The sequence below is a fragment of the Leptonotus elevatus genome, chromosome 5 (genome assembly GCF_054856555.1).
Source record: "Leptonotus elevatus isolate MCC_2025b chromosome 5, RoL_Lele_1.0, whole genome shotgun sequence".
Classification (NCBI taxonomy): Eukaryota; Metazoa; Chordata; class Actinopteri; order Syngnathiformes; family Syngnathidae; genus Leptonotus; species Leptonotus elevatus.
Window position 1 is genome coordinate 25,814,056 of NC_141243.1, and position 13,845 is coordinate 25,827,900.

The window sequence follows — 13,845 nt, forward strand, 5'->3', positions numbered from 1 at the left end:
TACTAATAATAACAACAACAATAACAGGGCGGCCCATTGATCGCCTAATTTTTGCCTCTGACTCAATTTCCCTAGTGCATTAGTAAAGTCTGAGTAAAGACAATAAATGTGGGCAAGTTATTTTCTTCATGCTCACCTTTGTACCAGATCAAATTATTATTATTATTAGTGTTTTTTTCCCTTTTTGTAGCTGCCACTGTGCGGCCTGCGGCAGCATTTTTGCAACTCGTCCTGCTTGCTTTTATTGGCGATGCTCCCAAACACTTCCGTAACTCGACCTTTTCAATGAGGGTTTCAATGTACATCTTTCTTTAAATCATTTAAAAATATATATTATTCATACAAAAATTCTATGTACATCATGGTAAAGCTAGCTTCCTTTCTTGCCTTTCATTGACCGTCCAAATTGCTTTAATTTGCTGTTAGCCAGCATGTGCTGCTTATGAATACGCAGATTAGTTGATTTGCATTGCCAAATATGGGGTGAAATAGGCGGACTTGGGGCGGGGAACGGCGTGGAATCTGCTGCGCACACCAGTTGGGATCATGTGGCATTTATAAAAGGGAATTGCGTGCAAGTGTGCGTATGTGTGTCTACGCATAGTTTTATAAATCTCTTTTTTTTCTGCGTATATGAGGTTTGGGTTTCGTTCGTAAGTACTTTTGTACGCAGGTTCTCACGCACAGTTTTATAAATGAGGCCCCAGGAAGCAACTGTGCCGTGCGATGACGTCGTATAAGTTTTATTTTGTCATTCTTGATAAGCCGTAGCGTCTGTTTCGTCGTCCCGCCCAAACATACCTTACTTTAGCGTCCGCCATTGCTTTGGGACTACAAACGTACGTGTGACGTAGTATCCGGTCAAAACATGCGACGTGTATCCGGTCTTGTCAGCGTTTATTCGTAAAACTTGTTTCCATAGCCAAAATTAGCATTTTCCTTTTTTCGATACACTTTAAAATCCACCCCCTCTAAGCGTAAAAACTTTTTTTGTGAATTTGGGCCCTTTTTTTTAATTTGTAACGTTTCCAAAAATGGGTGGATGAAAACCCAACTAAAGGCCAACACAACTGCAAATGTAGTGCATTTATGATCAATCAGATTGAGATCCTAATGAGATGTTGATGGTGGTTCCCATGTTATCTGCTGAGGCAGAGCGCAGTTTTAGTGGGCTACGCGGATTGAAAACGTGGTTGCAATCAACTATGACTCAATGACATAGCGTTGTGCCATGTTCACCAGGAGAGGTTGGACAAATTGGACAGACAAGAAATTGCCCAGAAATACATTCAGGGTAATGACAGCAAGAGAGAGATTTTTGGGTGCTTTATTTCGTGTGATTCTCAACAAAATTGTTTGGATGTGTTATTTGTATTTATGTTAATGTGTTGAGTTGGTTAATCCTTCGGTTCATACAAAAAATTATGATGTCATAGTAAAATCATATTTTGCGTCTGGCATGATTTTTCGGTGGGTGTGTGGTATTCTGGACAAACAATATAAACAAAATCTGATATATTTCGTAATATTTATAAATCCGATTTTTTTTTTCCTCCTTCGTCGTGTGAAAAAGTGAAAACAATAGCACACAAAGTAGTGTAGCAGGTGCAGATGTCGAGGGAAAAGTCAAAACTCAAAAAACAGCATCACACTCACTAAGCACGTGTCAAAATTACCTAACGAATCGGCAAAGCCTTCATCAGATCATCATTTTCTTGAGCCACGAGTCAAGAAGCGGCCCGACAAGCAGGAACCAGCGACGGTGAGTGAGTCAGCAAGGAGCCCAGCTAGCAGAAGCTAACGACTGCACTAGCGAGTGTTGCACCGGCAAGAAAATCAACATATACCAGCTTATACGCTTGAGCACAGCTGCACCCAATGTATTTGAGTCGTGCTTCTAAAGTGCATGCAGCTGTTTTACTACCCATTTGGTTATTTCATCATGAGAAATTGTAGAAAATAATTTTGAAGAAAAGGTGTTATATTGAATTTTTGTAAGGGTCCCAGCACTTTTGCCCATATTGTTTGCTGAGGCATATCTATGTTTGTCTGTACATACCTGAAAAAATAGAACACTGCAAGCATTGCGGTTCCCAGAACAGCTCCCACGATGACTCCAGTCAAAGCAGACATTCCTAATCCACCTGGTTAGAAGAACAATAATTGACTTCAGCACGTAATATACATACAAGTTTACAAAAACACAGCAGTGAGGTAGTATTCTTTACATGATTCGTCTGATATCTCCGTATGTGTTATCTGTATTCCTTGCAGAGTGAAGTGGTCATAGTTGAAGGCTGACAGCAGCTGAAAGCTTCCATTCATGCCAAAGTAATTGGCCACAACCTGAAATTATGTAATGACGATTTTACAGGGATACATAAACGACTTCAAACTTGACGTTTTCATTTCATTTGGTCTTACCTCATATGTTCCTGCTTTAACATTAGTCATTGCCATCAAAGAGAAATCTCCATTTCTGTCACCATTGATGTCAATTGATACCTGTCCAGCGATTCCTGTGCACCACAACAAAAACAATCTACATTTAAGTTTGATGGCTACTCACATGTAGACATATTGGAGCTTCTCTCCAAATCCTCAATGAGTTTGGTAGCTTTTCTCACATGAAGTAATTACTATGGTTGTAAAAAGGATCACTGTAACTAGTCCCAAATGAAAATGAAATTTAATGTTGGAATGGTTAATTTATTTAAGTAAATAAATAAATAAATAAATAAATTAGTGCTGTCACTATTGAATATTTTCAAAATCTATTAATCTATTGATTACTCAATCAATTAATCGACTATTCTGATACATTTTAATTTTGTATTAAAGTGTATTACAAAAAGCATTTCATCTGATTACTGTTTACAGTATTAAACAGTGATTGTTGTTTCGTACTTTGTATTTGTATAATGATTTTTTTTTTTATGGGGGATTGATGTTGTACTATGTTACCGTTTCGGTGATTGTTTTCCAAAGTAAAAACAGATGTTTGCAAATGTCTTATTTTGATTAAACACAGCAGATAATCAGTCTTCTTTCATGAAGGACTACACAAATCAATGAAAATGTACGGTTGTTATGCTGAAATCAGAGGATTTGGATAATTTTCATTAAAAAAAATGGCTCCAAAAGATTACTCGATTATTAAAATAATTGTTGATTAATTTGATAATCAATTACTTGTCGAATAATCAATTAATTTTGACAGCTCTAAGATAAATAAATAAATAAAAGTGATCATGGAAGTCAATGTGGGAGGCCAATAAATTCAGTTTTTCAAAAACAGGCTTAAGCATCAACGATTTTCTGAAATTCTAACTTCGCATACTTGAACTATAATTTAAGCTATAACTACTCTTTCGTTTGAACCTCACATCAAGCAAATAACCCGGACAGCATTTTTCCATCTCAAAAATATAGCATGACTTAGCTCTTCACTCACCTTCTCTGCTGCTGAAACCCTGATCCATGCTTTCATTAAATCCAGAATTGCAATAGCATTCTTTATAGCATACCATCCAAAACCCTTAATAAGCTACAATTCATCCAAAACTCTGCTGCCCGCATCCTCACCCACACCCATTCCCGTGAACACATCACCCCTGTCCTTCAAAACCTCCACTGGCTCCCCATTCCTCAACGCGTTCAGTTTAAAATTATTTTAATTACATTTAAAGCTCGCCATAATTTGGCCCCTCCATATCTCACTAACCTTTTCCACCACCACACTCTATCTCGCTCTCTCCACTCCTTCTGGTTCCAACCTTTTGTCCCTCCCCTATAGGACCAAGCTCCAAACCTGGGGAGACAGAGCTTTCTCCATTGCCGCCCCCACTCTCTGGAACTCACTGCCCCAACCACACAACGTGCCCGCCCTGACCTCTCCACTTTAAAAACAAAAACTCAAAACCCATCAGTTCAAAGTCGCTTTTAATGTCTAATGTTTAGTATTATGAATGTTTAGTTTTGTACTGATTTTATTATTGTCCTCGATCTTTTTGGGAATGAGTACCTTGAAAAGCACTATACAAAATAAATGTATTATTATTATTATTATTATTAAGCTTGAGACTGTAAAGATTCATTTTTACCATGCAATCTGGTGCTACTTCAAATGGCTACTGTAGCACTAGTTTTGGCATTATGGTGTCCAGCTGACTTATCACAGACCATGTAATGAAAACTTAAAAACGACTTTCTGTCATGACTTATGAAAGTATATTTTACCTTCAAAAGTTCTGTTCCACATTTGTGATGTGATTTGTGATCCATTTTTCTTGTTGTATCCACTTTTCATGGCCTCATTCAAAGCAACAGCATAAATCAGCAATGCATCATGGAATCCCTCAACAAACATGTTGACCTAAAATGGCAAATGTAGGAAAAATATTAAATGAGAAAGAAGGATTTAGATTTAGTATTTCTAATTTATTGTTTTCTTTCTCAGTGGGGCCAACGAGGACAAGACTATCCCATTTAATTATAGGAAATTGTGCAAATGTTATTGCAGAGATTACATCAATATGCAACCTCTTTTTTTCCCAACTGAGCAATTAGAAACCCTGTCAAGTTTCCAGGGACCAACTTCACTTATTTTTCTGTCATTGCCAAGCTCCCCAACATACAGTATTTCTAAGATAAACACCCACTTTATCTTATCAGATTAAAAAAGCTCCTGCAACAAGGCTCTAAAGACTCTCCAGCTGGCCCATGATGTTGTTGCACAAGTGCTAACAAGAATTAGAGCTAGGCAGAAGTGGGTAGTAACGAGTTACATTTACTCCGTTACATTTACTTGAATAACCTTTTGAAAAAAAAGTACTTATAAGAGTAGTTTTACCACACAATACTTTTTACTTTTGAGTAGATGTGTGAAGAAGAAACGCTACTCTTACCCGGCTACATTGGGCTCACTAGAGTCGTTACTCGCCGCCCCATTCATGTATTAGATTTACCGTATTTTCACGTAATCGGATTTTCACGTAAGCGCTTCACTTGACTGACTGTGGGAGCATTTCCGCTGACACATTGCTTATATACAGGGAATGCGGCCCTGGTTGAAGATTGGCAGGCATGACAACCCGAAAGAGTCAACTGAAAGATGACGTCTTGGTGCTTTCGCTTTAAGAAACTGTCACCTATGGTCGACTGGGAGGGCTCATTATAAAACAATTTCTGAATGAATTGTGCATGCTTGGTGTTAAGACTTTTGGTTAATGGACCAATTAATCTCTACTGAGACTGTGACTATTGTGTGCAGTGCTTACACTAAGAAGAGTTCTATGTGAAGCTTGGGTAAACCGTCACACGTTTGTTTGACTCGGTGACGGGCAGAAAAGAGCCGTTGTGCGCATGAGCCAACCTTACAAAGCATTATGGGTTATGTAGTTGATTAGATTCAATAGCGATTATTGTGCATCAGCTTTGTTGTAATAAAAAAATAGATGTCATTTTTAATTAAAATGAAACAACATAGAACATACATTTCAACAATAAATAACAAAATGTATACAGTGCATGTATTTGTATAATGATACATGTAATATTAGCCTTATATCGATGTGATTTTATTTTTATTTGTTTTGTTCCACGAGCCATAACAATGTGTGTGTCCTGCTGAACTTTTTTGGAGGGCTAAAATAAAAATATCCGAACACTTGGGTTAACGTTGTTCGAGCTGAAAAAGTGTTTTTATTTTATGATTTGAAGATGCCAGCATTTCCACACAATTTTATGATTTTGTCTGTCTGATGACATTGTTTTTAAAAATAAATCTGACTTCATGTTCAAGCAGTTACTCAGTACTTGATTATTAATTTCAGAGAATACTTTTTTACCTGTACTTGAGTGATTGTTTTTAATGACTACTTTTTACTTTTACTTGAGTAAAACTGTTTTGAAGTAACGCTACTCTTACTTGAGTACAATTTTTGGCTACTCTACCCAGCTCAGGGCCTAGGACTATCTTCTCTCTGCGAAGTCAAAATTAAAAACATTACTAGCCACGTTATCATTATTATTATTAATTGATTTTCTGCCATTTTTCTTTTTGGCGTCAGAGGTGTGCTGGAGCCTATTCAACATGACTCTGCACCCTGAAGTGGTAGCCAGTGATTCATTGGGCACGTACTGGTTAAAAATAAAAACAAATTATGACATTCCCAACAGTTTAAACCAGGGCTATTCAATTACTAATTCAGTTGGGCCAAATTTTCAAATCAAGAAATGTAGACACATTATGTGCCCATTAAACAGCTGATAATCCACTTCAAACCAACACAGATGAAAAATATTAACTTTTTATTCTTCTCCCTTTTAAATGTGGAAACAAGGCAAAGGCATATAAAAAACTGCATAAAAACACATTAACAAAGCTGTTATTGACCAGAACTCTAGGTGTTTTTTGACTTAAATAAAAATACAGTCAAAACAAAATAAAATTATCTAAATAATAATTTTGGTCACATCTTACCCAGGCATACACTCTTAGAAGTAAAAGTGTTTGTTAGAACCATTTTAGGTTCCCCGGCTTCCTGTTAGAACTGTTTATGAAGGTTCCACCTGGGACCCTTCCAGAGGGTTCTACCGAGAACATAACAGGTTATACCCAGAACCAGAACCACCAACAAACAACCCTTTAAGGGGTTTCATCTAGATCTCCCAAAAATAGTTCCATTGAGAACCCTTTTATATTTCTAAGGTTTCATCTAGAAGAGTGGTGGGAAAACTCGGTCCACGAGGGCCGGTGTCCTGCAGGTTTTGGATGTTTCCCTGCTCCAATGCAGCTGATTACAATCAACAGTATCATTATCAGGCTTATGCAGAGCTTGCTGATGAGCTGATTATATATCAGCTGTGTTGGAGAAGGGAAACATCCAAAACCTGCAGGACAAGGGCCCTTGAGGACCGAAGTTTGACACCTATGATCTAGATCTCACACAGGGAGTTCCACTGAGAACCCTTTTATATTTCAAGGGTTTCATCTGGAATAAACACAGGAAGTTCCTAGCCTAGAAATCCAGACACACAGAGTCTGGTCAACCGCCCTATCAGTCGCAATTCTGAGGCGGGGCAAACCTGAGCTAACAAACATTGGAATGAACCAATGAGTGAAGAGCGGACGTGACTAGAAAAGCGACTTGTTGAAGTATTTTCTTCTTTTTTTTGCGGTGACGTAGTAAAAATCCAACATGGCTACTAGCCGAAGAGAGACAGTAGTGAATGACTTATGTCGTTGTTGTGGGAAAAACTTTCATGGTGTCATGAATCACTCTATTTTGATATTCGAATAGCATTAGCGAAGACGTCACACAAATATACAAATTTGATTGGCCGGCCTGTTTTCGACCGGTGCCGAATCACTGTTTATGGACGCCTGTCCAGTGTGGCTTGCCAGGCTAGGAAGTTCCACTAAGAACCCTTTTATATTTCTAGGGTTTCATCTAGAACCTTCACAGCAAGTTCCACAGAGAACACTTTTTTATTGCAAGGGTTTCATCTAGAACTAACATAGTAAGTTATACTGAGAACCCTTTTATATTTCAAGGGTTTTATCTAGAACCTGCACAGGGAGTTTTTTAAATAAATGTTTTTTTAACAATAACCTTCATCTTCTAATGGATGGCCTATATGAAAAACCACACTGTAGTCTACAGAACCTTTTCGTTTGGAGGTCGATCCTAAATTTTATCTTTAAATCTCTAGGCAGATGTTAGTCAGCCAACTGACTCAGGTCTCATCTGCAAGAGTCAGATCCTAAACCCCATTAAGATGGTAATCTATGGGGCAAGATGTAACCACGTGGTCTGCTGTCTGCTCCTTAGCGCCACACTCACAAGCCGCACTGGATGTCATTCCCCATGTCGCAGGCAGGGTTGAGGAATCCAGGTCCAGAAAGTAAACCCTGCCACACATTGGCTTTAGCCACAGGTGCTTTTACTTAACTGGCAGGTAAACAAGCTCATAGAAGCACCTGTTGAGTAGAAGCACCTGTGGCTAAAGTCAAACTGTTTCAGGGTTTGTTCTCTCTGGACCTGGATTCCCCAACCCTGGAAGAGGCCAACACCAGTTTGAAGGCGGGTACGCCTGACCCAAGCGGGTCTAGGGAAGCATATTCCCGGTGTAATGTGCTGGCCTTTGCAATGAATCTACTGAGTCCGGAGGAGCTCTCTCTGTATTTCATGTTCCATTTGCTGTCCACCCAAGTTTCTGCAGTGGTACCTGACAGATTAACATCATACAGAAGTTCCAGTGCAGCAGGGACAAATGGGTGTCTCAACGTAAGCTGCCAGTGTCCTCTAAGTGGTGGAGAAAGGAGGCGGTCATGCAAAAGATGACCAGGCTCCAGCGCCTGGCAAGCCAGAGACAATGTGGCTGTCTTGTGGCGAAGCTCAGATGGTTGGATGCCGGCGAGTATGTACAGGTCGTCTGTTGGTGTGGGACGAAGGCATCTGGTCAATAAGCGCAGAACATCGTTAATTGGCTTGTCTATGAGATGAGTGTGGGCAATACAACACCAAACTGGTGTGCAGTACTCGGAGTGGACCAGAGCTCTGGTGGCTGTGCGAAGTGTCTTACCGTCAGCGCCCCAGCTTGAACCAATCGTCTCAGAATCCCAAAGCATGATGTAAGCTTTTTGCACAGTGACTTCAAGTGTTGGCGGTATGTGAGTGGTGGAAGGTCACTGTCACTGTTTTGGTTGCAATGAACTTCCACTTCCATTTCTAGAGATAGGTTGATAGGATTGCCATGCCCTGTGTGCGTGCCCCCTCCAATGCCTGCCAGTTCCCCGCAGAATGCAAAATTATTCACAGTCATTGCTGGCAGGTCGTGAATATAGATATTAAACAAAAGGGGGGCCAGGACCGCTGCTTGTGTGACACCATTTCAAAGGAGTTGAAATCTGCTTTTAGTGCTATCAATATTCTACGGATCAAAATTATTGTTTATTGTGTTAATCATTATTGTTGACACAGAAACATTCAAATAATTTTTATATATATTTTTGTATTATTTAAAAAATCTATTAACAGTGATGGAAAAGAACAGCAGACTCTGAAGAGAAGCCATTATGAAGGGAGGGAGGGATTGAAACCTACTAACATTAAAATTGCTCTAACTTCATCAATTTTTGAGGTGCCACCACAATTATACATAATTTGAAAGGGATTTAAGTGTAGAATTAGAATATATGAATATCTCAATTTTCATTTTTGCAGACATAAGCCTGATTTGGTGAAAATGCATCACATATAAATTATGTTCCTGTAACCTACTCAGGAAGGGGGACCTCATGAGCCACTCCCAAAAAACACAGCTAAATGTACTCACTTTTGGAAACTGAGTAATTTATCTATTTCTCCTTGGCTGTGAATGGCAGCTGTGGCTCAGGAGGTAAAGCTGGCTGTCCAGTAGCAAGAAGGTCTGCTATTCAATTCCCACTCTATCCAAGTCATGTGGTTGAGTCCTTGGGCGAGACATTTTACACGCATTGCCTTCAGTGCCACTCACACTGGTGTACGGATAGTGCTAATGTTTTGTAGTGGTCGGACCGTAGACGTACAGTGGCAGCCAGGCTTCTGTCAGTCTGCCCCGGGGGCAGCTGTGGCTCCATGTGTAGTTTACCGCCACCAAAGTGTGAATGTGTGAGTGCATGAATAATGTATCCATTGTGAAGAGTCTTTGAATGTCCAGAAAAGCGCTGTATAAATATAATGTATTATTATTATTATTATTATTACTGCATGAAGGGTACAACATGGAGGGGCGTTACAGTTGGGAATCGAACGCCAATTACCCAGGAGAAAAGCTCGATTTTAACATGTGGTACCTGGGAGTTGGCTGCTATGTTGGCTGCCCTGTGGGAGTTGAATGCCGGTTTTGCTATAGATTACATGCTCCGCCCTCTTCAAAACAGGTGTGACATCAATGGTGATTACTATTCACACATGTGATCACCAGTGTATAAAGTTGGTAACCTCAAATAATCGAGGTAAGTTAAATCTACTATCTTATTTCAGCAAGTGTGACTAAGACCCTTATGGAGAAAGGTAGACTTTTTTATGTTAAAATTTGTTTCTTTTTTGTAGACATGAGTTACAGAATTTGGACAAAAAAGGTCTATGCCACTGGTTTCAACAGGTGGGTTATGGTGACTGTTGAGCCTCCTTTTCCAGTAATTTATTTTTACTAAAAAGTATTTTAACTTTATTTATATTAATTAATGTGAAAACCTTGTGGGCTTCCTTCACTTTCACCTGATTTTGTGCCAGTGGATGCCCCTTGTTATAAGACAGGAGTGGCCAAGTTCGGTCCTCGAGAGCCACTATCCAACCTGTTTTCCATGTCTCCCTCCTTCAGCGCAGCTGAATCTAATGAACAGCTCATCAGCAAGCTTTGCAGAAGCCTGATAACGATCCTGATCATGAATCAGGTGTGTTAGTGGAGAGAAACATGGAAAACAGGCTGGATAGTGGCCCTCAAGAACTTGGCCAGCCCTGTTATAGGAGTTAGAGGACAGGCTTATTCTGTCTGTTCCGCTGTCACCATTAGGATGTGCTGCTACTCTGACTGCTCTCATTCGACCATGCATTTAGTACTTTACTTTTTGTAGATTGCTTCATCTGGTGCAGTATGTATGCCTTGTATTGGTAAATTAGGGCCACAGAGATGAAAAGATGAGTCAGATGGATTTCTGTTGTTTGTAAACACAACATTCAAAACTGACGCTCGAGGAAGCCGAGGACAGCAGCCAACCAGGAATGAGCGTGAAAGCAGTCTACCAATCAGCAGCGCGCGTTCACACAGCTAAATTTGCATGTGGCACTGATACGTGACGTCGTTTTTTGTGTGCACGTCACTCTACGTGTGCTATTTGTGCATACGTGTCACATAACGGGCATGTTGCGTTCACATTAGAAGTCACATTCGTTTTTGTAATGTGAACGAGTACATAAAAAGATCGGATTTAAGAAAAAAATCTGTATTGAACTGCAGTATGAATGTAACCTTAGAGATATACTTACACAGTCGTTACAGTTGTTCAGTCCCATGCTTTCACTGGCCGTTTTAATTTCCAGTGAGAAGTTTTCAAACTCCGGTTTGACTGTACGAAGCAATGTCACGGTGTTCAAATATGCATAGGCTTGCCTTGCTTCATTGTCAAATTTGTCGCCTCTCCTCCATGAGCCATTGCCTAAAATGCATTTTAAAGACATGCAACATTTTAATAAATGTTAAACATATTTTGGAAATAAAAATTCATCACAAAACATGGTTTCAAAAATGAAATGTGTACATCAGTTAAACACAATGTTTTTGCTGTCATAATGGCTTTACCATAAGAGGATGCATTAAAGAGTTCAATATTGAAGAACATGTGCGTTCCATTGGTCAGTCGACGCCTGTGTGCAGCAAGCATAATTTCTCGAATTTTTCTGGCTTCCATACACAAGATCACCACTGCAAGAAAAGACAAAGTCTGAGACATTCAGCAACATTGTGTGGTGAGTCTATTCCATTTTATATTGGAAGAGGGGTGGGGTTATAAAAACACTTGTCTATCTCGTGTTGCTTAAAACATCGTCCAACCACTGCAGTGTGTAAACCTGGCTTTGAGCTGTAGGTGTCAGTCACTTAACAATGCAGATGTAAAGTACTATTATATACATACACATATATACACAGTATATGTATCTCATTACCTTTTGTTATTGTGCAACCTATACCTCACATTGTCACCCTCTTATTACTAAAATAATTGCCTAAGTCATTTTTTTTTAACAAATATTATTTTTGCCTAAATCATCTCTTCATGATGCAAATGGTTACATTTTTGTGTGTTTCTTGAAAAATCTGAAAATATGACTTGGGTGATTATTTAAGAAGGCGTTGCTATGCTGTACACTACATCCATCCATCCATTTTCCTAATCGCTTACTTCTCACAACAGAGCAAGTATTTTCCCTGCTGAAAAGGAGACTGAAAATTATAATTACAATAGTACACCAAACCAAACTGTAAAGCAATGTAACAACAAACATTTTCTCGATTTTCACGTTTTTCAGATCCACAATTTTTTTTTGTTATATCTACAAATATAGCCGCGATTTTCACGTCTTTTTACATTTTGTGCGTGCATTTTCCATGACTTATGGTTGCGAGTTGTCGAAAGTGCGTTTGTGGATCGTCGCGCACACGCATTTATTTTTTAGACATCAGCTATCCAGTAATATATACAGATCAGTGGGCCGCTGCTGCTTTAGGGCGTAGAAGAAGAACATTTAATAGTAGAAGAAGAGTGTCTTTCGAGTGAAGGCAAAACAAGCTCAAACAAACAAACTAAGGTCGCATTTTATTTCCCGGCTTGTGTAAAATAAACAAATAATGGAAGGTAAGATAAAGACTCGATTTCTGTTTTTCAATTTCCAATTTTAAACGAGAAATGGCTCGTTCAATGGAGACAGCAGCACTGCCTCCCTGTGCACGGAGGAGGAACGGGCCTGAGACCTGAATATCTGAGGACTTGTGAGGTGTGTGTGAATATCTTGAAACAGTGTGATGTTTGTCTCAAAAATAAATACGCATGCGCATGCACGACGATCCACACATGCATTTTCGACAACTCGCAAGCATAAGTCATGGAAAATGCACACACAAAATTAAATACATGAAAATCGTGAATATATTTGTGGATCTGAAAAACACGTGAAAATTACGAATATGTTTTGGGATCTGAAAAACACATGAAAATCGCGAAAATGTTTATGGATCTGAAAAAACACGTGAAAATCACAAATTTATTTGTGTGAATATTTTTTGGGACAAATCTATTTCCATAAAGGAAGGCAAGCGTGCTGGATTGGGAGTCGGAACATTAAAGTAGAGAGCTGTCCAATGTGATGTAAAAGTAAAGGATAGAAAGCGTGTGCCTGGGTTATAGGGTTCAAACTGTTTTATCACCCACTGGATAGGAAAAGGAATGGAATAGGGGTGGTTCTGATGGAAGAGTATGCAAAAAAATGTATTGAGGTGAAATGAGAGTCAAACAGGTTGAAGGTTGTGAAGCTAGAAATTGTACGAGTGATCATGAATGTTGTCAGTGGTTATGCTCAACAGTTGGGAAAAGAAGGAAAAGTTCTGGAGCGATTTGAATCAAGAGATAGAGAGTATTCCTCAAGGAGAGGTGGTGATTGGAGGAGACCTCATTGAGATGATTGATGAAGGGTACAGAGGTTATGAGGAGACAGTGGTGGGTAGGTTTTGGGCTTGAGAAAATGAATTTGGAAGTGCAGATGGTGGTGGATTTTGCTAGGAGAAATTAATAGCTAGTGAGCACAAGAGGAACAGGGAAACACAAGATCGGATGCAGTTGCACACGTGGATGAGATTTTTTGTAGAAACTAACATGAGGGAGATTGCAGACTGAAAGGTGGTAGCAGAAAAGAACGTAAGAAGCAAGAAATGTTGGGAGGACTTTAAGAAGGAGTTGAGAAAAGCTTTTGGGTTGGCTTGAAGAGCAGGTAGATGCATGTAAGACCTGCATTGTGTCTTTGTAGATCGAGAGAAATCCTCTGACAGGGTACCAAGAGAGCAACTGTGGTATTGCATGAGGAAGTGTGAAGTGGCATAGACGTATGCGACAATATTACAGGGCATGTATAAGAGCTGCGGGACAGTGGTGAGGTGTGCTGCAGGATTAGCTCTGAGTCCCCTCTTGTTTGCTATGGTGATAGACAGATGAGGTCAGGCAGATGTTTATATAGACTATGATGTTTGCAAATGACATTGTGATATGCAGTGAGGGTAGTCACAGCAGACATAATTGTGTGAATG

General features: G+C 39.4%; 1 protein-coding gene across 1 annotated transcript in view; it reads right to left on the reverse strand.

The window, feature by feature from the left end:
• npr3 (natriuretic peptide receptor 3) overlaps positions 1 to 13,845 on the reverse strand; it is a 44,782-nt gene that overhangs the window by 12,541 nt on the left and 18,396 nt on the right. The window contains exons 2-7 of the mRNA XM_086076047.1: positions 11,350 to 11,472; positions 11,037 to 11,206; positions 4,240 to 4,375; positions 2,425 to 2,519; positions 2,229 to 2,346; positions 2,060 to 2,144 (exon numbers count right to left, since the gene is read on the reverse strand). Coding sequence (XP_085932173.1) covers positions 2,060 to 2,144; positions 2,229 to 2,346; positions 2,425 to 2,519; positions 4,240 to 4,375; positions 11,037 to 11,206; positions 11,350 to 11,472 — 727 coding nt within the window. The remainder of the gene's footprint in view (positions 1 to 2,059; positions 2,145 to 2,228; positions 2,347 to 2,424; positions 2,520 to 4,239; positions 4,376 to 11,036; positions 11,207 to 11,349; positions 11,473 to 13,845) is intronic.